At 45.7% G+C, this 23,527-nt stretch overlaps 2 protein-coding genes across 2 annotated transcripts; both read right to left on the bottom strand.

Annotated features, from left to right (window-relative positions):
- Positions 1–1,182: 1,182 nt before the first annotated feature.
- SLC25A5 (solute carrier family 25 member 5) lies at positions 1,183–5,858 on the bottom strand. Its single transcript, XM_080554039.1, has 8 exons — positions 4,935–5,858; positions 4,659–4,769; positions 4,080–4,219; positions 3,576–3,740; positions 3,035–3,216; positions 2,432–2,918; positions 2,182–2,322; positions 1,183–1,576 (listed from the first exon to the last, which is right to left on the bottom strand). The coding sequence occupies exons 5-8, from the start codon at positions 3,143–3,145 to the stop codon at positions 1,419–1,421; spliced, it is 897 nt and encodes a 298-aa protein (XP_080410165.1). The 5' UTR covers positions 3,146–3,216; positions 3,576–3,740; positions 4,080–4,219; positions 4,659–4,769; positions 4,935–5,858; the 3' UTR covers positions 1,183–1,418.
- SLC25A43 (solute carrier family 25 member 43) lies at positions 4,758–23,429 on the bottom strand. The gene is made up of 5 exons (XM_080554037.1): positions 23,057–23,429; positions 19,858–20,099; positions 18,727–18,899; positions 6,672–6,806; positions 4,758–5,858 (listed from the first exon to the last, which is right to left on the bottom strand). The coding sequence occupies exons 1-5, from the start codon at positions 23,326–23,328 to the stop codon at positions 5,655–5,657; spliced, it is 1,026 nt and encodes a 341-aa protein (XP_080410163.1). The 5' UTR covers positions 23,329–23,429; the 3' UTR covers positions 4,758–5,654.
- Positions 23,430–23,527: the final 98 nt, after the last annotated feature.

Here is a 23,527-nt window from a genome sequence, read left to right as displayed (position 1 = left end):
CAGGTAGTGGGGAGATCTCAACCACGGGAGCCCAAGGATGGTTGAAAAGCAGCAGCCGAGGCTCTTGTGGACTTGCAGCCCCTCTGGCACCCACAGAGCCCCGTGGCAACCTGTGCCACCGTCCCCTGACACAAAGTCACGCACCCATTCTCACCAACCTGACCGTGCTGGCTGCGGGCGGCCGGCGCCGTGCTTACGCCCAGCTGCCCTGGTTCCATTTCAGCAATAACAGCAGCCCCCGCCCTTTGCCACACAAGCACGTGTCTGCCTGCCTCGGACAGCAGCTGAGATCAGTTTCAGTGATTGAGATAACTGCTTCCAGCAGGTCTAAGCAGCCAGAGGACCAAAGAACAGAGGCAGTGAGGAATCACCCACTGTCAGCCTAGTGCTGGCGGAACGCAAACCAACAGCTGGGCTCGGGCAGCTCACAGACCCCCGGAAGTCTGGGTAAAGGCCAAACCACACACATTGCGGAGTCTTGTTTTCCCCATATTGCCCCAGCAGCATGAAGGAATTTCCTCCCTCCCCCAGATTTTGGGGCTGGGAAAAAGCTTAGCTTTCAGGGGGCAAGCGACGGGTCTGGGGAGCTGGGTCCCTGCCTGCTGAACCCAGCAGGGCCACAGGAACCACCTACTACATCCCAGCAGCACAGCACCTCCACGCAAGGGTGAATCTAGCCAGGGGCTTTAAAGAAAGAGCAGCAATTACCTGCACTTATTTTCTCTGGCTGGGTTTTAACATGTCCAAGTAGGGAGTTCGGTTTCTAAGCCAGAGCACGTGATGCCAGCTCTTCTCTTCCAGACTGCAGTAAATACTCCTTCGACATTTCCCTAGTCTCCCAGGCATTTAGCTCAGTTGGGAGGGCTGGTGCTTTGCAGGAAAAGGTTTGGGCACTTTGCATTTTTGAAAAGAGGTTTCATCAACCCCATGGAACAGACAGACCAAAGGCAGGACTGCTGGCACAAGGCCAGCACATCCCCCTTCGTTACTACCAGTCCCTATTGCAGCACCCACTGCTGGCCTCCATCAGGGAGGAAACACCACACAGTTTTCTCTACAGGCTGCATTGTGTTCACCTGCTGGAGACCAGATGCAGTCTTCCTCCTCCACAATCACTATGCAGAGGTCCCTCACCCCCCTCACACTGCAGCTGCTGTGCGAATAAATATGAGACAAGGAAAATTGGTGTCAGATTTTTATTTCTTTGTACTCTTTAAACAGGAGTGACTGAAATAGAAACCATGTTTGAGTCCCATCAGGGGGAATGACTTGATAAAGACAGGGCAGGCAGTTGCCCCTGCCCCATGCCAACCTGTATAAATATCTGTCACTTATTAGTAACTAGACGGTTTTCGTACAAGTCCATGAATGGTCATAGATAACATATTATAACATGCCAGTTCACAACAAGAAATAACTTATGTGTACTTCTTGATTTCATCATACAGAACTAAGACAAAAGCACCACCCATTCCTCGGAGTACATTCGACCATGCACCTTTGAAAAATGCCTTGGAACCCTCGTCTCGGGCAATCTTCCGCCAGCAGTCGATAGTGCCGGTGTACATTATGTCAGCTGCAGGAAACAGACAGCGTTAGGAATCAGGTGCCCATGACCCCCAAAATCCAGGTCAGAAAAGGCCTAACGTATCTGACAGTTTTACAGCCTCAAGTACATTCCGTTTCTTGACTTACTTTCCCCAGTACTATCATGTTAGAGAAGGAGATCGCCCAGGAGATATGGTGTTGCTGCTGAACTACCCCCAGGAGACACTGGCAGGACCGGTTTGAGCAGCAGGCAGCTACTGTTTGCTAGACACCAACACTTCCAGAACCTAAAGCTACTGCACTCAGCCAGGCTGAGCCTGCAACTAGGGACTTGCTTCTTGGCCCAGAGACGCTAGTTTGCAACATCCTTAGGCAAGCTTTGCCCTTCCTACCTACTGAAATAAACCTGACTTGTGCATGCCACCTTACAGGAATGCTGCATAGACTGATCTGTCTGCAGGCAGATCTGCCCAACAGCTACTTCTGCAGCCCCTCCTTTAAACTGCAGGGTATGAGAGAACATCGACAGGTTTTGGCAAAAGCCAAAACGCTCTGTCTTCACCTCCGATCCACCATCAACTGTTGATCCAAATGTTGCCCAACATTTCCCAACACAAGGAGGTACAAACTTACTTCCTTTACGCCCAGACTGCATCATCATGCGACGACGAACTGTATCAAAAGGATAGGAGGTCAAACCAGCGACAGCGGTAACCGTCTGAGCGATCATCCAGCTCACAACGATGTGGGTGTTCTTTGGGTCAGGAAGCATTCCTGCAGAAGAGAGGTTTTGCGTGAGAACAGCAGATGAACCACCAGCACACACGTTACAGGTCTGCTGCAGGCCAGCATCTCCATTTTAGCGTGATTTCACTCCACCTACCCTTTGCAGTGTCATAGATGCCAAAGTAGGCAGCTCTGTAGATAATGATGCCCTGGACGGACACGTTGAAGCCTTGGTAAAGGCCCCTGAGGCCATCCGACCGGAAGATTTTCACCAGGCAGTCACCGAGCCCGCTGAACTCTCGGTCGGCCCCAGCTTTACCCACATCGGCTGCCAAGCGGGTTCGGGCAAAGTCAAGGGGGTAGACGAAGCAGAGGGAGGTAGCGCCGGCGGCGCCCCCGGATGCCAGGTTACCGGCAAAGTACCGCCAGAACTGGGTTCGCTTGTCCACGCCACCCAGAAAGATCTGCTTGTACTTGTCCTTGAAGGCGAAGTTAAGCGCCTGGGTGGGGAAGTACCGGATCACGTTGGCCAGGTTGCCGCGCCAGAAGGAAAGGACGCCCTGCTCCCTCGGGATGCGCACCACGCAGTCGATGATGCCCTTGTACTGCTTGTCGGCGGCGATTTGCTTGCTAGCGTGCTGCACCTGCGGGGGCCGACACACGGCCGTCAGCTCCGCTCCCCGCGCCCACCCGCCGCCCCCCGTCCCCATCTCCTTGCGGCGACCTTGGGGCGGCCGCGGCCCCCGTCCCCGCCGCTCACCTGTAGCAGCAGCTTGACCCTCTCGATGGGGGCGACGGCCGTCTTGGAGATGGCTGCCGCCACCCCTCCGGCGAGGAAATCCTTGAGGAAGGACACGGCCGCATCGGCCATGGCGGGAGGCGGCGAGGCGAGGCCGGGCGAGGAGCGGGCGGGAGGCGGCGCTGCGGCGGCGGCGGGGCGCGCTGCCGAAATGGCCGCCTTATATAGGGGCGGCGGCGGACACGTGGGCGGTGGCGCGCCGCCGCGCCGCGTCCCGCTCGCCCATTGGCGGAGGGCGGGGGGCGGGACCGCCGCAGCGGGGCGGGGCCGGCGCGGCAGCCAATGGGCGGCGGGGCTCATTGCAGCGTGCGGGAAGCGCCGCGGCCGGCCGGGGGCAGCGGGCAGGGCCGGGCCGGGCCGGCAGCGGGAGGCTCTGCCGCAGCAGTCGCGGCTCGGTGCCGGACGAGCTCCTGGGGCACCCACACCCCAACTTCACCCGAGTTACAGGGCGCCCACCTACGCTGAGCCTGCAGTTCAGCCCTGCTGTCGGCTTCGTCCTTACCGTGCCGCCATTCCCCAGGAATTGGCTGCTGAAGCACCTCGCCGCAGTGCTGGGTCTCCTGCTGTCACCGTTTGGGGGATTTGTCAGCAGTTGATGGGACTGCACAGTGCAGAGGCTTTGCTGGTAGAAGGTTGATAAGTGATTGATAGCTCTTCGGAGTACATTCTAATACAAAGAGGTTATTGGCATGTCAGAAGCAAGTTAGAGGTAACTTTGACTCTCATGAGGTTGGAAGAGCTGATCTAACACTCGTATGCACCACCCATCACTCAATCTTTAAGAAATACAACATTAGTAAAAATATATGTATAAACATATAAAAGTATACTTGGAAGAGGTAAAGGCACTCTTAAAAAGTAGCTCCCCCCAACTCACAAGTCACATCTCCTTACTCATACACCTCAAATAAACCTCGGTATTATTGCCTACGCTGTGCAGGTAGGGAAACTGAGGTGCAGATAAACACATCCACTAGGCAGGTTGGCGAGAGCCAAAACTACTTACAGCCTCAATGTGATGCAGGTCTGCTCGCTACCATCTTTTGCTGTCCCGGTCTGCATCTCTCTCTGAGAGGAAAGGCAGAACGCAGCACCACTGTAGCACAACTGAGCAAGTCCGTTACTGGCGGTACTGCAAGACCTCAGCTGCAGGGTACAGCAATGCGAGTTAGGTGCAAGGCTGGTCTTACGATCATCCCTGATCTTTCTGCAAATCTCTCTCCACATTGACGGCCTGTTCCTGCACTGGTCTGCCACTGCCTCACTCTCCTGTGACCTGGCCTAACCAAGCAGTTTATAAGATTTACTTATTTCCACTCAGCAAGGACATAAGTGGTTCAAAAACACACGAGGAGCTGGGGAAAACAGGCAGTGCTGCAGCTAGGGCAGGAGAACAGCGGGCGCACACGCCCTACTGAGCCGCAGCGATTCGCAGCTTGCCGCAGCCAGAGGCCAGTGGGACATACCACAGAGGGCACGGCCGCCTTCCCGTGTGGACACAGGCTTTAAAGTTTTCTCTAGGAAGGTGCCTTTCAATTCCATTGGCAATGGCAATAACCCAGTGGTGTTGCAGAGAGTTCCCTACCTAAGGACGTGCTGTGGCTCCTGGGCTGCAGTAGTTCGGGTGGGAAAGTCACAGTGCTATTCTGCAGACATGTTCTGAGCAGCACAGTAGGCCTGGGTCTGTGCACAGGAACTAGAAAGCAGTTTAATATAAAAATAGAGCTTTAAGAATGCTGAAAAACATCACAAGGCTTGTGGCTCTGAGATATCTAACAAGTATAAGGACTGCATTTTTCAGGAAATATTTCAGAGAATTTCAGGAAAACTTTTTTTTCTAAGCCTGAAATAATTCACATACATGCAGTAACAACACAGGAGAAATGAGGAAAGATTTTCTAGTATGCACTTAAGTTTGCAAGATTGTCATTCCAGTGTATTACAGTCCATTAGCAAGAACACGGTTGCAGCAGCATATTTTCATTGTTATGCCAAAGACTTGTACAAAATTATTATTCTCAAGTAAGTCTCAAAAACTGAAGAGTGGATTCTGGAGTGCGAATGAACCAGGACTAATTCTGCATCTGCAGAATGCCATGTCCACACATTATCACTTAAAATAAAAAAAAAATTTCAGTAGAAATGCTTGCATGTTGTATATAGTCTATAGTCTGTTTATCATTTTCTGATGACTTGCTATCTCAGGTTACTTCAAAAAATCCATGTGAATTTTCTCAATATTCTGAAGATGCAGCTTGTACTCATCTCAGTTCTCATGCTCTCTGCAAGTGGTTTTATCTTAGAATGGCTATTCAGCACCGAAAAGCACCTAGTATATTATCAGTTCAAGTTGCAGTAGCATAGTGTTTTCAAACTAGTTGCATCTCTCCTCTTCAGTGTGCGCTTGATATTCTTATTGTTTGTATCCATTCAGGAAATGAGACACAAGATTTAGTCATCCCTCACACCGATATCTCAATCCTAAAACCATGCAATCTGGTGAGATGCTGGTACCTGTAGCTTAGCATGTCTTTCTTGCAAAGTTTCTGAAGAAAAAGCTTCTGCAATGAACAGTCTGATGTCAGTTTTCAAGAGCTGATTTCCTTGGCTCAAAGTTTTCTCTTCGGAGGAGCTTTAATTCTCTCAGTTCTTGTGGCTGTAAACTCTGATCCACGCCAGGAGTTAGCTTGTAACTTAAAGGAGATTCGATATAGCCATTTCTGTACAGACAGACCCGCTTGCAGAATTCAAAGGTGCTAAACATAACACCAAAGTATGGAACAATCTGATTTAAAAAAAAAGAAGGAAAAAAATAATAAACAACACATAAAAAGCAGTACATTAGATACAGGAATAGTATTCTTACATTTTTAAAAAGGAAACTTCTAGAATTTCAGGTTAGATGTGATCTGCTAACAGAGTTACAATAATTTAAAGTCAGAGTCACTTCAAGTTAGGCTGGCACCTGCATCATGCTAAAAGTAGGGGTTTATTATTAGTGCATAAATTATAACGATATTATGAGGAACAAGGTCTGTGTTAGCCTGTAGATGATTACCTCAGCAAGTTCCTAATAGTAAATGTGGGCTTTATTCTGCATACTGCAGAATGATTGACCCTTCTTCTTTTGCCCTGTGCAGAATCAGCAACTCTGATCCCCTGCTAGCTCATTGCAAAATACTACTTTATACTTCTGTGGAGGTGTTTTTTACAAGGGATATTTTCTTTACAGGTAGGTAAATCTGTCAAACTACTGGAGCTGAGCAGAAAATGAGAACTTGTTTATCTGTTTTAAGTGTATTGCTTGCAATCCCCCAGCCATACTCTGTCTCGCGTGTTAGCAGCACTCCCTTCTCTAAAGACATTTAAATGAACTCGAAAGGAGAGAGGTATAGAAGCCAAACTCACACTTGAGGAAGTATGACCAAAGCTATGATCCAAAGCTGGTTTGTAACCTGCCTGAGGTTACACCTGGGCTGTGACAGGCTCCGTCATCTATAAGCTGCTAATAAGCATGGAGGGATGTCATATGCCTTATAACTTTAATTGTCCAAGAGCGTGTCTTAGTTCAGTTAACCGGATGAAAGCAAAACCTCACCTTGAGCAGACTGGGTGTGAGTCCACTCCAAAGTCCGAGTACACCTTTGTTCTTCACAGTTTGCCGGAAACAGTCAGCCATGCCAGTGAAATGGACATCAACCGCTCCGTAGTGGGGAAGCCAAGGGCTCTGCGCCTGTTCAGGAGACATCCAGGGAGATTTATAACAATCAAAAGAAAACCAAGGTAATTAAAGATAATTATTTTCTCCACGCTGGTAGGTAGGTAACCTCCATTCTGGCATAAGTAACACTTTATGGTAGGTTTCAACACATTCATCTAAATTCTTCTGTTAACCAAAAGAATCAACTGTTTTGCCTTGAAACACAAACTGAACAGGAACGGATCTCACTCTCTGATAGGTGTGAAAGAGAAAGAAAGCAGTAATTTCTGCCAGCGCTTCCTTTTGTGCCATGTCACTACTAAAAATCCTCAGTACCAGAGCTGCAAAACGCATCAAGCCCATGCCTTCCAGCTGCTCAGGTCTCAGGAGAGTTATTTTACAATGCTGGCATTGGAGCACCTACGAGTGGGAAGCTTGGGGTTGGCCCTGGACACCACGGTCCCTTCCTGTAATAATGCTCAAAACAGGAGAGCACGCTGGCTTCACTTTGGCGACTCGGGCTGCAATGAAATGGGTGAACTGCACTACGCACTGAGTAGCAACAGCACAGCAGAAAAGGAATGCCACATTTCAGCCTGGGCTGTACAAGCCCGCCGCCAAGGGCTGTAGGTGAGCAGTTGGTACCTGTGCTGCTATGTTTTGCTACGTGGCCAGTTGATCCAAACCAGTTAAAGTGAGCTTGTGAACATCCTGCTGGACTGCAGCTACATTCCCAACTGCAGTGTAGACTGTCTCAGTTCACACGGAGGAGGTGTAGCGGCTCATTTTTAACAGCAAAATCCTTCCTTCATTAATCTCCTACTGCGTTAGCGCAGACAAGATAACCTGACCTTGAATAATCCCATCCTCATCCATCTGTGTATATGCAGCCAGGGCCTTATTTTGCACCAGCAAATCAGGGTCTCACTCATACCCTCATCAAGTGACAATTCTCAGTCAGGAGAGTGTGGGGACCCCAGACACAACTGATGACTGGTCTGTTACAAGCCAATCCCCACAGGGCATAAGCTTGATAAGAACAGGACTCGTACAGTTAATTGATTGGTGAATATGGGCATTAATATCCCCTCTTTGATCTGAAACACCACGTGGTGTAGCATTTTTCCCCGCTTGTCCAAACTAACCCGCAGCTTCTCAGAGTTGCTAAGCCTATGATGACAAGCCTCTTGTTAACTGACAAGTGGTGATGACATTTTCTAGATGCCTGAGCTATAGCATTTCAAATACTTGGCAACTTGGACGGTGGAAATGGAAGTGGATCAAGACTCATGGTCCAGGTATACAAGACAAGTTGCTAATCAAATGGTTTAAATACTGTTGCATCCTCTTGCATTACTGGCAAGTCTGCAGCGAAAATTTAGAAGCTAACACAAAAATTAACCACCACACAAACTGCATATAGATTCTTTTACTCTTGCTTTTTCCCCCCCCTCACTTTTTTGTGTATGACTGACGCACATGTGAAATGCTTCTGATAGCAGGCAGCAGGTAAAACCATGCGGTTTCATTCTGACAGGGCTTTGGGAGGTGACTTGGGGAAAGCAGCTGTCCGTACTGAGTAGGGCTGAGGATTTAATCCATGGTCTTTCACACTTGAAGCAGGAGAGAGCTCATGTATTTGCTTCCCTCTGAACTTTTTCAACAGTGTACCTACCTGATTTGCAAGAGAGGGATTACATTTGTAGAGCAAAGAGTAGTGCTCTACTGCTGCTCTAATCACTTATTCCCTTTCAGTCTACACTGGCCTTTCTAGCTGCATAGGGCTACAGCTGTTTCCGTAATTCCCATCTCTGGCGCAAGTGCCCACAGCTTCCTGGTTTATGGCTCAGAGAGGCAGACGTTATGGGATTTAACTGCCAGGATTTTACAGCATTACCAGCCCTGCCTTTACAGAAAGATCAAGGTAATAGAGCTACTCTGGTAGCCGAGGATCATGCACAGGTTCACTTCTGCTCCTTCGCTACAAGGAAGCTGTCTGCTTGGCTCTGTTACTGAAGGGATATAAAGGTTTAAAAAGAAATAGCTAAATCCAGCAAAGTGAAATATTTTTTCAAGCCTTAATTGACAGGACTTGAGAAACTCCTCTATAAAGACTCTCATGACCATGCTATAGAAGACGCCGAGTGCTGCAACTGAGACTTCAGGGACCAGTTCCACTAAGAATGGTGACAGTAGCACCAGGGATGCTTAGAAGAGCACCGAAATGATGTTAATATCCTTAATAATGCAACATCAGTCATAGGAGAGCTGGAATCAGAATCTTATTCTACTTTCTGGACCATCAGCCAGTTTCCATGAGCTTTTTTGGTACAGCACAGTTACAGGCAGCAACTCGGTGAAGAGGAACAGCTCTCTGAAATGCTTCAGGAAAGCAGGAATGCTGCTAGCACGCAATTTCCTTCCTTTTTAAGTCCCTTTGTGGTAGGTAGGGCATGACCTACCAGAATTAACTGCATGAGTTTAACTTAATCCCCTTAGTTACTGTATACATTGCAAAGGCACATATCAATGGATTTTGACTGCAGTTACTCTTGCCTACAACACTAATACAGGCTCCAAGCATGCAGCACATTTCAGTAAGATTCTGCATGCAGCAAACACAGCCAGAAGACGGTTAAAAAGGAACAGGTAAGTCAAAACCTCAGGTTTCCGATTTGTCCACAGACATTGATTGACCTCTTAAGAGATTTACTGAAGGATTATTTATAGTAACATTCACTATGGTTACAGCCATTTTCAAGATTTCAGGCTTTGAGGTGAAGTATGCTTCACCAGTCTTTCTGCTTTATAGGAGCAGTATGTTTCTAAGACCTTAGGCACAGTATTTAAGTAGCAACTGTCCACAGAATCTCAGAGTCACCTACTGCTAAAGAACAACTAAAAACTGCATTAGGACATAGTTAAAAATTCAGTATTTTGGAACACAGCTAAACCAAGTTAGAATGTATTAATAAAAGAAACAAGTAGGAAGGTGTTTCATTTGGCACAGCTTTTAATGAAAAAGGATAGCTGTGGGTTTTGGGAGGTTCTGCATCCTCTAAACAGGTCTGCAACAATACAATCCTCACAACCACCCTATGGCACCAGAGCCAGAAAATGGAAGTAACCAAACAGATCGGACTAGTTTCTCCACCTTTTTCCACAGAAACCTACTGTGACAAACAAATCTCATTCCAAAAGGATCAGGTCTGTGGACAGAGACATTTCACACCGTGGACCTCTAAGTGGCCTAAATTCCTCTCTTTTGATACCACCTGACACTACGGGGGCTGGATGGAAACCTGCCTGTTAAGAACACTTTTCAGGACCTCCTTCCCCTCCAGTTGCAATTGTCTCACACTGCAGAAGGCTGGAGATACAGCACAGCTCGCTGCGCTGATATAACAGAGTGCCCAGTCACAGTAGTAGCTGGGTTAAGTTGCTAACCGTTTTACATCTGACGGATGATGGGTTCTCCTTAAAGCACATCGAATGCAGAATTGGTTCTATCTGCTCGCTCAAAATCAGTCTTTTAGAATCCAAAGGCCACCAACTCCAAGAATTCAGTGTAATACATGCCAAAAGTCAGCAGTCTGTCCTACTTTGACAATCTAAACCCAAGAGTTAGAGCAATGTATACAAAAAAAAATGAAACAAAAAAACACCAACAACTTCCAACCTGCACCCTGGGTCATACCTTTTATATAAACCAAACATTTCAATAAGGGTGGAGTCTTGTGACAGTGCTTAAGTTAAAGACAATTGTTAGGTGAAGATTTTCCAGACACCATCTCTCCTACTGTCTGTAGGTGACTGCCAGAACAACAAAGTGCTATTTTGGGAACTAATCTCACAGACCCTTTCAAAAATTTCCTCTTCCATGAACCCCTCCAGGCCCTCCCTTCCTATTCCCTTCCTCTTAGGACGAGATGGATGTAGTGCACCGCAGCTGTAGTGAGAGCTGTGCCCACCAAAAGATCAATCATTTAAATCTTTCCAAGGCTCACAGTAGCAACACAGGGACAAAGCAGGGACCAGGCATCTGGAACGCAGGCACAGTGGTTACGCCACTTGAGTTTGTGCCCAGAGTTTTGCAGATCCCAAATTCCCACTTGCAGTTTAGGACATTTTGGTTTGCAACTATCTGAATGTACATGTTAGAAGAGAGTATTTGGAAATACTTCCCTTTCATTAAATGTACTTTTCCCTCCCCCTTTCCTGTTTGTAAAAACTTTGTTGGTACAAAGTTTTGCCTTTTTTTTCTTCTTTTTTTTTTCTTTGTTTTTGGAGTATGCAGTACTATTGGCATATTATAGTACTATGCACTATAGCTATAGTAGCTATATATATATATATATATATAGCTATAGTACTATAGCTGCCATAGGAAGTACGCTATTCTGATGGTAGATACAGTAAAATTGTTTGTTATTTATATATTTATATATTTATATATTTTCAACAGATTTGGGTGTCCTACACTTCTGATCAGTTTCAATAATACAAAAAAAAAACACAACAAAAAACACATGAAGGCATTTTACAACAGAGCTCAAAAGTCCATACTCTTAATCTGGAAGCTAAAATAAGATGTCTTTGTAGCCTGGGTTAATAAGGGCACTTGCATGAGGCAAGTGTAATTGTAGTTCAAAGGAAACTGAAGGACAAAAATTGCAGTTTTCATTCGGGCTAATGCCACTACGGTCCACAGAAACTTCACTCAAGTCAAGACTGAATACTTAGAAGAATAAGAAACAACTGAAATGTAAACAGGTATTAAAACTGGGGGGAAAAAAAGCAGTCTTGGGCAAACCAACCCTTCCTCCTGGAGGACAGCCTTACTTGGTAGTCATGCTCTTTTCTGTGTCAGTGCTGTAGTAACGCTGACTTACCCCTGCACTGGAACATAAAGTCCACCGAAGGTACTCAGGCATGTGGTAAGGTAAACCATGACAAGCTATTAGGATGCAATCGTTTCCAGAGCACCACAGCAAAGCAGCTGACCTACAGCTTCCTGCACTCTAGGAACATGTTGTCCTTTCCTCTGTAACCTGAACTGGGGCCAAATCTTTTTGCCTTGCTGACATTTATGGCACCAAGCGTGCACAACAGTTTACTGTTTGTTCAGAAGAGTTTGACTCAGCTTTAAATACGTTATCACCAAGCCTGTATCCTGAAGCTTCATGGTTGTTGCAGAACCCCTCCCTTACTACTGAATGCAAGCTTTCCCTGCTTTTAACACTTGTGCTACGAAGAAATCTTCAACATGGAACACAGAGGTCTTTTTCCTTTTTTCCTCCAAGTAGTGCAACCCCCCGCACAGACACCTCTGGGTGGTTTCAGACTGCCTGATGATTCAGCTCAGCCCTTACAAACAAGCGCACAATTTTCATGTACATGAGCAGTGCTTAGCTTAATGGTGCAAACCCTCAGGCAGGGTAGCTTGGTCCTACACAGCACACAGTGAAGAGCAACACTAGTTCCCACATCTCCTGCTGTTTTTGTAGGATCTGGGGAGAAAGTTAATGTTTCTGCAGGACTGGGGCTTTACAGTGGACGTATTTCCATTGCCTCACGTGGGTGAGATGCAGAATTACAGCATATCAGAATAAATCAGATATGAGAGCATGCACAAAGTTTTAGCTCCTGCTTTTGGACTATTTTGCACAGTTAATCAGAGTTATATCACAGGATCATCACTCCAAGCACAGACATGCTCCAAACCAGTACAAGGCTCTCCTGTATGACTGATGCAAGAGCACTCATGTCAGGGGATAACAGCAGTAGCTGTCGCTCTGGAGACATTACCATCTCTCTGCTGAAAGTTATGGCCATCCTAGCTGTGTGTGCATGGCAGTGTGCCCTTCCATCTCAGGCCCTGTCAGCTGGGTGAGTTTACACGGTTTAAAGAGGTGGGTTGAGTTAACCCATCTGATTTGCCCCAAAGGGAGAGCTCTCACTCATACCAGACAGCTCACAGAGCCGCAGAGGCTGTAAGAGGCCAGTGGCCACGCTTAGCTGGCACTGCCAAACCCAGGACTGGGAGTGTACCTGCCGCTTCAGTATCTGGGAAAACCATCTAGAGACAATTATGGTCTGCCCTCCCTCCTGCCTTCAGACGGGCACAGTACAATTTCCTGCTTTTCTTTGGAAGGCCACTGTACTGCAGCACTAAGCTACCGCTGTAATCCACCTCAGCTCCTTGCTGTCCTTACCACACCACCTTGGATGAACAGGGTTAAAAACCCCTAAAAATAGCACAAACTGTCACAAGGCAGACCTGGCTGTTAGATCAGCCCAGTTCTACTTCTGATTCTTAATTTATCATTTTTCTCTCTTATCGAGTTTTTTCACCGTCACTCTTTAGTGTTTCACCTTCACAAGCAGTCAGGCTCTGTGATGCTCTCCTGTGGAAGTTTGGGGATCTAACAGAAACATGCCTGAGGTTTGTTCACATGTACAAAAGCTAACTGAAGCTGTTACAGAAGGCAAAGCCCACATTAGTCTCAGGTAGCTTTATTTTCGGGCATTGTCTCAACTGTTTACTCAACCAAATACTTCCCAAAGCAGTAGGGCACAATTCTACAATAGCCTCAGAGCCAGCAGAATGAAATATTTTTATAGTGACACCAAAACAATAAAAATGCTGGTAGCTGAAAGTAATTAGGCATAGGGCAAAAAAGGAGAAAGGAAGGGATTTTACCTAAACCAGAATCCGAAGTCTATTAACTATTTGTTAATAATTAGAGAAACTAAGAAGGTCCCAAGTTGAAGTAACAACTAGCATATTGAGTCCTGGCTGATGCCTGAACCCTAGCAGCAAGGAAAGGGGAACATGAAATCACAAGGAGTAGAAGAAATAAAAGTAAGGATTAAGACTGCATCCTCCCCCTCAGGCAGAATATTTTTAGAATTTCATTTCTATCTGTGCAGTTTCTTTCACAAAACTTAAAGAAATTAGTATCACTGAAACCTCTGTCAAGTTGGGCTGAAGTTGGACTGCAGGATCGAAAGTACTGGGGGCAAGCACAGACAGCTGGGAACCACACAAACCTTATTTCCACAGGAAATCATACTCAAAGTAATAATATTGCTCCTTACGTGCTTCCATACTATGGAATTTGCCCCAGTTTGTGGTCAAATGGCTCAATCTCTGCAAATTTTCAAGACTCAGGCTCCCGTGCAGTTCACCACTAAAGGGTCTCCCTGCACCAAGTCTCAGAGCACGTATGCTTTTGAGATGTCATGTGAACCACATGACCCAAAAAGCATTTTTTATTTTTAAACCGGGTCACGACTCCAATAACATATTCCCAGCTGACACAAACACAGATCTCACAAACAGCAGGGACACCACAGCTTGAGAGCTTTCCGAGGCTGCCATGCCAGCACCAGATCATCAGTGATGGAGCACTCTTCGTAAGCTGCTCAAGTTTAAGCAGCGCTGGAACACTGTCTCCTCATTTCAGCAGGGAAAAGGTGCTTTACAAATGAACTTTTATGTTTTTTCCAAAACTTTGTTTATAGCCCAGCCACTGGGTTCCTACTAGACTGACTTTTACCTTGCAAGAAACACAGCAAGGGGACTATTTTTAAATAAATACTCAAATGACAGTACTACAATATGTTCTTTAACTGGCTTCAGAAAAGTGCCAACAGGGCACAAGATTGCATTTACTTTAAACAAGCTACCTCAACAAGAAAACAAATGCTTTGTTTTCTTGAGGTTACAAAGAGCTCAAAACATTTACATCACTTACAACAAATTTCACGCTTGCAGCGCATCTTGTGCTCCAAAAGACAAAAAAAAACCAAAAAAAAACCCCATAAACACCCCCCTCCCCCAAGCTGCAGATTTATAGGCAGCTGAGGTCTAACCAATTCACTTTTGTCACTGAAAAGAGTCCACTTCTCGGGCGATGCATGGCAGCAGTCAACACTAAGCAAGAACAACGAGCTTGTTTGTTTACAGCAGTGGAGGGAATTCATAGCCTGGATTTTAAAACAGAAAGATCAGACGCTATTGAACAATGCGTCCCCTGAGAGATGTCCTCAAAACTTAAGGATTCCGTGCAGTCAACACCAAAAGTGTGCTGAATCCTGCAGTATACTAAAAGTATCCCTATTCTATTTTAGAAAGGTTTGATGGCAGAGCTATTTCTGAGCAGCATTTATTGGTTTTCATTCCAGAAATTAAAAGAAATGATACCAGCAGAGTATGAGCACAAGACAGAGCTTCTGCAAAGCCTGCAGAGCTTGTTCATGTAAGCAGGTGCAAAGTGTCTGTACAGTCGACAGAGTATCTGTGAGACTTCAGGGTCATCTTTGGTGGTTTTGTAAAGTAAAACGAACAAAGTCCCACATCATTTGGGAGTGAAAGCTGAGGAGTGCCAGTGAGGGGTATCTGTGCCTACCACTGAGGGTCATATGCACAGAGGGAGGTGCCAGACTAGCATATTAGGTTTGCATTGACCCCTTGTGTGTTTATAGATACTCAGTTCTTCACATAGCCTAGGATTGGTGTCATTCTAATAATAATCTTCTGTGTGGCATGTAACAGCTCTGAATTCATCCTTCCTTGCTGAAATGCCAGAGCTCAGTGTTATAGGCACTTATGAAGGTCATTGACAAAAAGACGATATGGGGAAGTAGAAGCATATTACCCGGGCTTCCCTTAGACCCAGACTCCTTTACAGGCAGACATTTCCCTGCTAATTATTTTTTTAAAGTGTTCTTGTATGCACTTAAATAAGCCTGCAAGGTAAAAGTGCAGGAGTTGAACATGGCTTAGATACCGGGTTTAACAATGACAGGTGACTGTGAGGTGAGGAGGGAAGGGCAAGAATAACAAACAGTCAGAAGGATATAATGATCAGTAAGGTTTTGGTCAGAAGCTGACAGAGCGTAAGAGTGAGTCAGGAAACATTTAATATAGAACATCCCTTTGAACAACCCTCTCCTTCACTATTCCCCTTCTACAGATGCACAACAAAAGCCATATGTCCACGCTGAAACATGCTTACAGTACCTCTTAATTCTCTAACATGCCAATCAGGAGCAAAGTGAAAAAACGAAGACAAAGGAATAAAATTAGAATAATCACAACAAAGAGTACTCACATAATCAGTAAGACTCAACCACGTTAATTAATATTTCTTTTAAGAAAGCCATTGAAGTATATTTAGCAAACATACCACCTTGGAAGAAAAAAGTAAACATGATAAAGATAATTCTAACAGCAGAGGGGGAAGAAGCCATGGTTACAGAGCAAATCTGACATCATAAATCATCACCAAAACACAGAGGAAGAATTGTTCTCTGACACTTAGCTCCTACTCCCACAGATGTCACTGACAGAAGCTGCTGACGTCAGGACTGTAGGATTCAGATATGCAAAATGAGAAAGGATGAAACAACATGATTACAACAGAGGTTAGAAATAGCACTTCTCCTCCTCCTGTAGCATTTTTTTTTCTTTGCAATTATTGCAAACAATTTGTGCTTTTCTAGATGAGGAGATGGATGGAGCTAACTCTTCAAGACTGCCTAGCACGTCAGGTAAAGATCTGAACTGGATGTTTGAGTCTCAGACTTGTACTCTATCCCAGAATAAGAGAGGACAGCCTTGTGCTCTAGTATCTCAGTTTCTGAAGCTCCTGAGGCTGCCTCACAGCTTCCTACTTCCCCGTCACTAACAGGTTCTCTGCAAGAGTCTTTGGCAATACACTACCTCCATCTGATATTGACCTCCACAATGTGCTGGCTTCCTCTTCATACAAAAACCTATCATTCATAGCTCCAAAACAAAGCCTGCATTTCCCTACATGCACTGCTAAACATTCATATGTAGCCCAGGGGTAGCTAAAGGCTTCTTCAGTACATCCCTCTTTTCCCTCTTTTTATCAGCTAGAGAGATGAAACACGGAAGGGAGGCTGAGCAGAATAAAATGGCTGAGGAAAACAAGAACTCAGAGGTGTCTGTTCACGTTTTCTACAGAACATTGAAATGTCTTGAAGCTGTTTTCCCTTTCTTTATTCTCTTCGCTCCTCTGTCCCTTTGCATGATATCCATGCTGGTGCTGTCCTAGGTATTTCTCTGTTCTGACCACGACCCTGCAAACTGAGCACGCCAGCAAGTGAGTGCAATGCAGAGCTGATTCCTGCAAGGCTGGGCCATATCCTGATGCTAACTGTGAAAAACATACTTTTTGGATCACCTTATATGAGTTTCAATCAGCTCTTAGCGTCAGCTTGGGTGTGATTTTCAGAGGGTCTCATTTCTGGACAAGCCTACATGACTTACTGCATTTCCAGTACCAAATGAGCTACGGTTGACAGCTACTTCTGAAACACCTTTGCCTTCTCCCATGACTTCAGAATAAATCACTGAAAAGGTCTTGTCTCTCTAAGCTTGGGAAATCACTGTTCAGTTGTTGCAATGCATCTTTGAGGAAAAAAAACACAAACCTCTCCATTGTTGAGCCTTTTTTCCATTCAGATAAATATTTAACATAACAATTTCCTACATATTTAGGAAATAAATCCAATTCCATTCTTATTCTAGAAATGCCAGTCAGATGCTTTAAGCATCACTTTAGTGAAAGAGCACAGCCTAGTGGCAACAAAATGAATGCTTGGCTCATCCCACTTCTCTGCTTGCCTATCAAGACAAAGCTGGACACCGAAATGAGTATCACACCATTTACTATGAAAGTTACTTTTGAACTGATTCTGGAAACTGAATGTTCAAGTAACTGATGTATCAACAGAAAATGATTAATATGGAAAAGAAAAGGAAAGCATTTGATGTGCTGTTCTTCAGGACAACAGTATTGCTGTGAGCCTGAGAACATAATGAAAAAGAAGAGTTCTAGTAATTGCTTTTTGTAGTCCCACTGATACAGCTTGAAAAAAAATACCAGTTTTTATGCTCAGAACCTCTTTCTTACCAGATACATTTTAAGATCTGAGGCCTGTCTGAAAAAGGGAACCCTGGGAGCTGGAAAGGGGAATTCACAGGTTCCCTAACCTTTTTCTAGCTTGTGACTTATCAACCAGGGGTTGGGGGAAGGGAGATTCTATAATGCTGCCACACAAAATGAGTACTTTTGGGTAAGATCAGAAAAGCTTCCCGTAAGTTTACAGTCCCATGAACTGGGCTGAAGGAACAAATTCTTACACCAAAGCCAGAGAGCCACCAAAGGATGACAGCTATTCACTCTCACTCTACTGGTGGAGTTCTAATGAGAAGAAGACAACATCAAATAAATTATGTCAATGAAATGGAAGCTGTGGGGTGGTTTTTATTTGTTTGTTTGTTAAAATTATTATTTCTAAACTTTCAGGAAAAAGAAGTAGCATGATAATATATAAGAACATAGTAGCTCTCATGTTATTGATGCTCCAGGAAAGCAGCAGTACCAGCAACTGCGAAGTCATCCATTAACCAGAGTCAGAAAAAAGAGTGAGGATAGTTCTGACCTTTCAGATTTAATATGCGCTGCACAAGTTTCTTGTGGTTGCCAGTATGTAGGTCAGGCATAAATGGCAGACACACAAACACTGGAAAAAACATTGGTCTCATTCATCCCACTTACCACCAAAGGAACTGAATGCCTGTATTTGACAGAGGATTTGCCAACTGTGAATTGTGAGAATTTGACAGAATTGCTGTGAAGAGGAAATAAAGCTAAAGACAGAGACTGAGTGGAAACATAAATCCCATGACACACTTAAACCCACCTTAAAAGTGTAACAACACATTTATAACAGTGAATTTTTAGATGTTTTTTAAAAAAACAACACAAAAAAAAACATAAACACCCAAAACAAAGCCTCTGTAGCCTATTGGTAAGTGAAACAACATGGCAGTAATCATCATCTCGCTAACCTTGTCCCAGGCTCCTGAAACAGGAACCTCTAACAAAGTACTAGCAACATCAACGCTTAGTACCTGCATCTTCCTCTTGACAGTCTCAAAGGGGAAAGAAAGCGTCTGTGCCACCCCAGCTGCTACACAGCCATTGATGAAGTTCTGAAGAGGAGTGAAACGAACTACAGGTTCTCGCCAGATTTTGTCCAGATTGATGTAAACAAAGAATGAGCCCGCAGAAAATGGAACAGCACCTAGAAAGCAAATCATGCAGAGAAGGTTTACATCAGCACACTGTACACCAAGAAAACAGCTGCTCAACACATGGCCTAGACAGACAGCAAGAACTGCTGCCAGTTTACGTCTCACATTGCTCAGACCAGATCAATATTTAGAGGAACTTTACTTTTTAACCACTGGTTTACGACCAAATCCTCATATTGTAGCATCTAGATATGGTGACAGATGCACATATTTGCATATTAAAATTTGCATGTTTTGCCAGAATTATTTACTGATTTAGTCTCATGACAGGTCAGCTCTTTTGCAACAAGCTCTTTCTCCAGTCCAACCCTAGCAGCTGTAGAGGTAAACAGAGCTGCCTCTTCAGTCAAGCTGATGAGGAATATTTCTGTCCTCGTTTGCTTTACGCTCTCCTAAATTTCACTCTACATTATTACTACAGATTTTTTGTAACACTGCATTGTGAAAAAGTAGACAAAGTCAAGTGGCATTTAAAAAAATTATGAATGGTAAATAATTTAAAAGTCATTTAATGGCTTTTTAAATTCTCTTTTATTTAAAGAGAGAATATCACTATCTTCACATCAGCTACGTGTCACTGCTCATACTGGTTTCATTACATAGACACGGAAACACCCTCACACCTAGGCAGGAATGAGGAACACAGCGCGTATACATTTTTAAAGAGTTAAGCAAGGGAAGTCCTACATCTGAGCACAACTAGATCATCTATAAAAGAAGGACAGGAGTGTCTTTCTGAACACTTAACCATATATAAATGCTATGCACTGGGTCATAATTTGAAGCAATAATGCTGCAGCAGAAGCCAGTATTGTTGTGCCTTCTAAACCTACATGCCTTCTACAGATCAACATTACTATTTGCTTTGAATCAAGTGAGCAAATAAATGCACTATACAGCTACAATAAACAACGTGCAATGAGGTGATTTTCCTCTTTATTATTTTACCTAATATCGCTGGTGAAACACCACGGTAAAGTGCAAGAAGTCCTTCTTGATGATAAATTTTGTAAAAAGCATGAAGAATTCCTTCATAAGATGGTTCCAGGCGATTCTGCACAATGAGCCGGGTTTTAATTACATCAGTAGGGTAAGTCACAATGGTTGCAACCATGCCAGCCAGACTTCCTGCTATGATGGCCCTCCAGTGGGAAATATGACCCAACTCATCCGTGAAAAGGATAACAAGTCTAGAGTAAGCACAGAAAAGAGGTACTATTAATGGCAGCGTGAACAAAACCCATGAAATAAGAAGGCGGATTATTCTTGATGTGATTGTTCTGCTCATGAGCTCCTTCAGTAGCAGGAGTCGAAACTTCAACGTGTACTTCATCCAAGACCTCACTATGCTGTATAACACCATACGAGCATCAGATCTCTGTGAATCAGAACATGGGGATGGGCAAACAGCAGCAGAGGCTAAACAACGTGTCTAAGATCCCAAACAAATTTTGGGTAAATCCGCGGCTGCAGAGGAGCACTGAAATACAGAAGTTAAAATTAACAGCTAGGTCAGGGACTGGAATACAGAACTCCCCAAATGCAATTTGCTTTACTTTTAGTATTACTGAGCTTGAATGCTTCCAATACCTGAAAGAGCTTTTTTAGCAGCAGCTTGTGTAGCTCAGCCTGCACCACACTTCCCAGCACAGACTAAACTCACAGCTGGAGTTGCTGTACCCTGCTGGAGGTCCAGAGTACCAATTCAACAACAAAAAAAAACTTCAGAGATATGGAGACTAATTGTTCAAACAATTTACTTACCTGCTTTGCAAGAGACTTAAAAAGTCATTTTCGCCCACTGAATCCTCATTTACATTTGCCCTACAGGCTGAAAATTACTGTAACTTAAAATACGTCTGCAAGAAATTCTCTGATCATCAGTCATTGGCTACAGACAATGGTCCAACCTCCTGCGAGGCTTTCCTCTAGTCAAAGTTATCATGTAAGAAGAAATATGTAGGTAACTCCATCAAACGCCTTCTGGGAACAACTGAACCTTCCTCTGTTGCTTATCTTGGGACGGGAGGGTCCGCAGGGATACTCTTCTAGAGAAGGCTTATGGCCAAGCATGACTATGCTCAGGAGGTTAAATCTAAATTTGTAACTCTGAAATAGAAGCACAGAGTTTTAAAGGCTGACCTACAATTGATAGATCTGTGATTCACAGAAGGACTTTTCTATGTATGTAAAGCGTTCTTAAATCAGTGAGAAGTGTCGTGGAGGCAGTAAGTAAAAAGAGTTGAGGGGAGAACGTTATCTGCACATGAAGAAACCTACTATTGTATTTCTGAAGTATTAACTGAACTGTGTAAACAGAGGATTTGTATTGAAACTACACAGTGTTACCATGTCCAGAACAAAATCATTTGCAAAGATATACAAGTCACTGCTTGCGCAGCTGATGTTTTCTACTGCATGGCAGATCCCTGCATCTACTTGTCTTGTGGCCCAGAACAGACTAGCCAAGCAGAAGTGAAAGGGCTTTTTTTTTTTTCCTATGAGACCTGTACAGCTCCTAAAGTAACACAGCCTGATCTTCCTGTGCGTGCACAAATGTGTGAGGGGGTGGCTCTGAGCACTACCCAGACAACATTTAAAACTGCCACAGCAAGAGAAAGACAGAGTCTGTGCGCTGTAACCACAGGAGGAGTGTGGAGTCAGCTCATTCCCAGCCGCTCAGCAGCCAGCCCTGGCTGCCTCTGCTCTGCCCCTCCCGGGGCTGCCGCTGATCAGCCCACCTCTTCCTGCCATGGGCAGCACTATTTTCTGAAGTCACTGCACAGCATTTCTCTCTCGTTGTCTTTCTTGCCTTTACGTAGCATTCTCCCATCAGAAAATACATTTAAAAAAAATCCCCAAATAATGTACCAAGGAATAAGCCTAAGCAGCTTTTGTTTAGTTTTCCTGGTAGCCTAATTCCACTTGGAACCGAGAGGAACGCCCTGCGCAAACCGGAGGCAAACTATAGCCTTGCAAAGGGAACGTACTGTGTTCCAAGCTGAACAAACAATCCAGTTATTTTGCTCAAAATCAACTGGTATATATGCTGCAACACGCTGACTCTTCTGGAAACTTTCAGTTCCATTCAAATCACTGTTTCTGCCTTCACTCTGCCGTTGTCCCTACCCTTGTCTGACCGCTGTGCTCATCACAAGCAGGACACAACACAGCCGCCTGATTCCAAGCCCGCTTCACCTCTCGTTTCCTGAAAGGCGCAGGCAGAGCTGGGGAGATGACTCTCGCTCAGCCAGACAGCTGACGAACCTCAGCAGGCTGCGTGCCAGCCCGGGTGAGAGCCACAACAGGCCTGATTGGCCCGCACGCGCTGAGCCCATGCCTCTCCCCACCCAGCACAGCTCACGAACTGGAATAACCCATCGCCCAGCTGGGCAGAAATGTCAAGCGCACAGCCTGCACGTAGCTGACCTTAAAAAAAAAAAAAAATAAGGGAAAAAGAAACCCAACCCTCAAACTGGCAAAACATGCTAGTGCGGGTAAACGGTCGGGCTGTCTCTTCAATGCTTAAAAGATACTGGCAGCAAAAGGGAATCCTAGGAATCCAGGCTGGCAGAGCTGGGGCAGTATTGCTCTGTACAGACCTTGCTGCAGTCCTTCCCTGGTTTACAGTAATCTAACACCTGGGTATTATTGAAAATGAGATTTTAAAGCAAATAATGCCATGCATCAACTTCAAAAATGATCAGATTTGCATAATAGCAGCTGCATAACAATAGGGAAAAGATTTGAGTCATGATGTAGTTATTTTCTTTGATATAGACGATACAAATACTTGAAAACTTATAAGGGAATAAAACAGGTCTCAAAGATCAGACATCGCAGTCACACCTGTAGGCAACATTGTAACTGCATTTCTAGAGGAATGTGAACGTGCAGAAGAAAGTCACCAGCCTATCAACCACTCCTCACTGAGAACACCTCTGCCTTTATATGCTCCCAGCCTATCACCCAGCCCTAAGAGCAGCTACAACTAAATAAATAAAACAGCGAAGCTGCGAGCCTGGAGAGGTGCTTCCACAGAGAGAGAGGCCAGGTGACCCCCAAACACCATCCCAGAGCCTTTCAAGCTGTATCCCCCCACAGGCAGCTCCCTGCTCCCCATCCCCTGTCCCCCCGCCCCGCTTACCGGCGGGAGGCGGCGAGCTGCAGGGCGCTGTAGGGGAAGAGCCGCAGGCAGGCGGTGAAGTTCCCCTTCCAGAGGGCCCGCAGCCCCTCGGATCGGCACAGGCTGCTCCCGGCTCCTCGCAGCCCCTGCCGGCAGTGCCAGGTGCCCACCTGCGCCAGCACCGTCAGCAGCTCCAGCGGCGCCGTCAGGCTGAGGCTCAGCGCGCCCGCCAGCCCGGCGCAGCCCAGCCGCTGCACGGCGGTCAGCCGGCCGTCCCGCCGCCAGGTGGCCATGGCCCGGCTCGGCCCGGCCCGGCCCGGCCCGGATCAGCACGGCCGGGCTCGGCTCCGGCAGGCTGGGCCGCCGGGGGGCGCCGCGGGTCCGCCCCGCCCCGGCTCTGCCCTGCCCAAGGCGGGCGGAGCAGCCCCGCGCCTCCCTCGGCCGGCGGTGTGCGTGAGTTAGTTGGGGTTCCCCGGTCAGCGAGGGCGGGTT

Source organism: Anser brachyrhynchus (assembly GCF_964034855.1).
Source record: "Anser brachyrhynchus genome assembly, chromosome: 13".
NCBI classification, from domain to species: Eukaryota; Metazoa; Chordata; class Aves; order Anseriformes; family Anatidae; genus Anser; species Anser brachyrhynchus.
The sequence above is the reverse complement of the archived record's forward strand: the minus strand, read 5'-3'. Positions and strand labels throughout refer to the sequence as shown.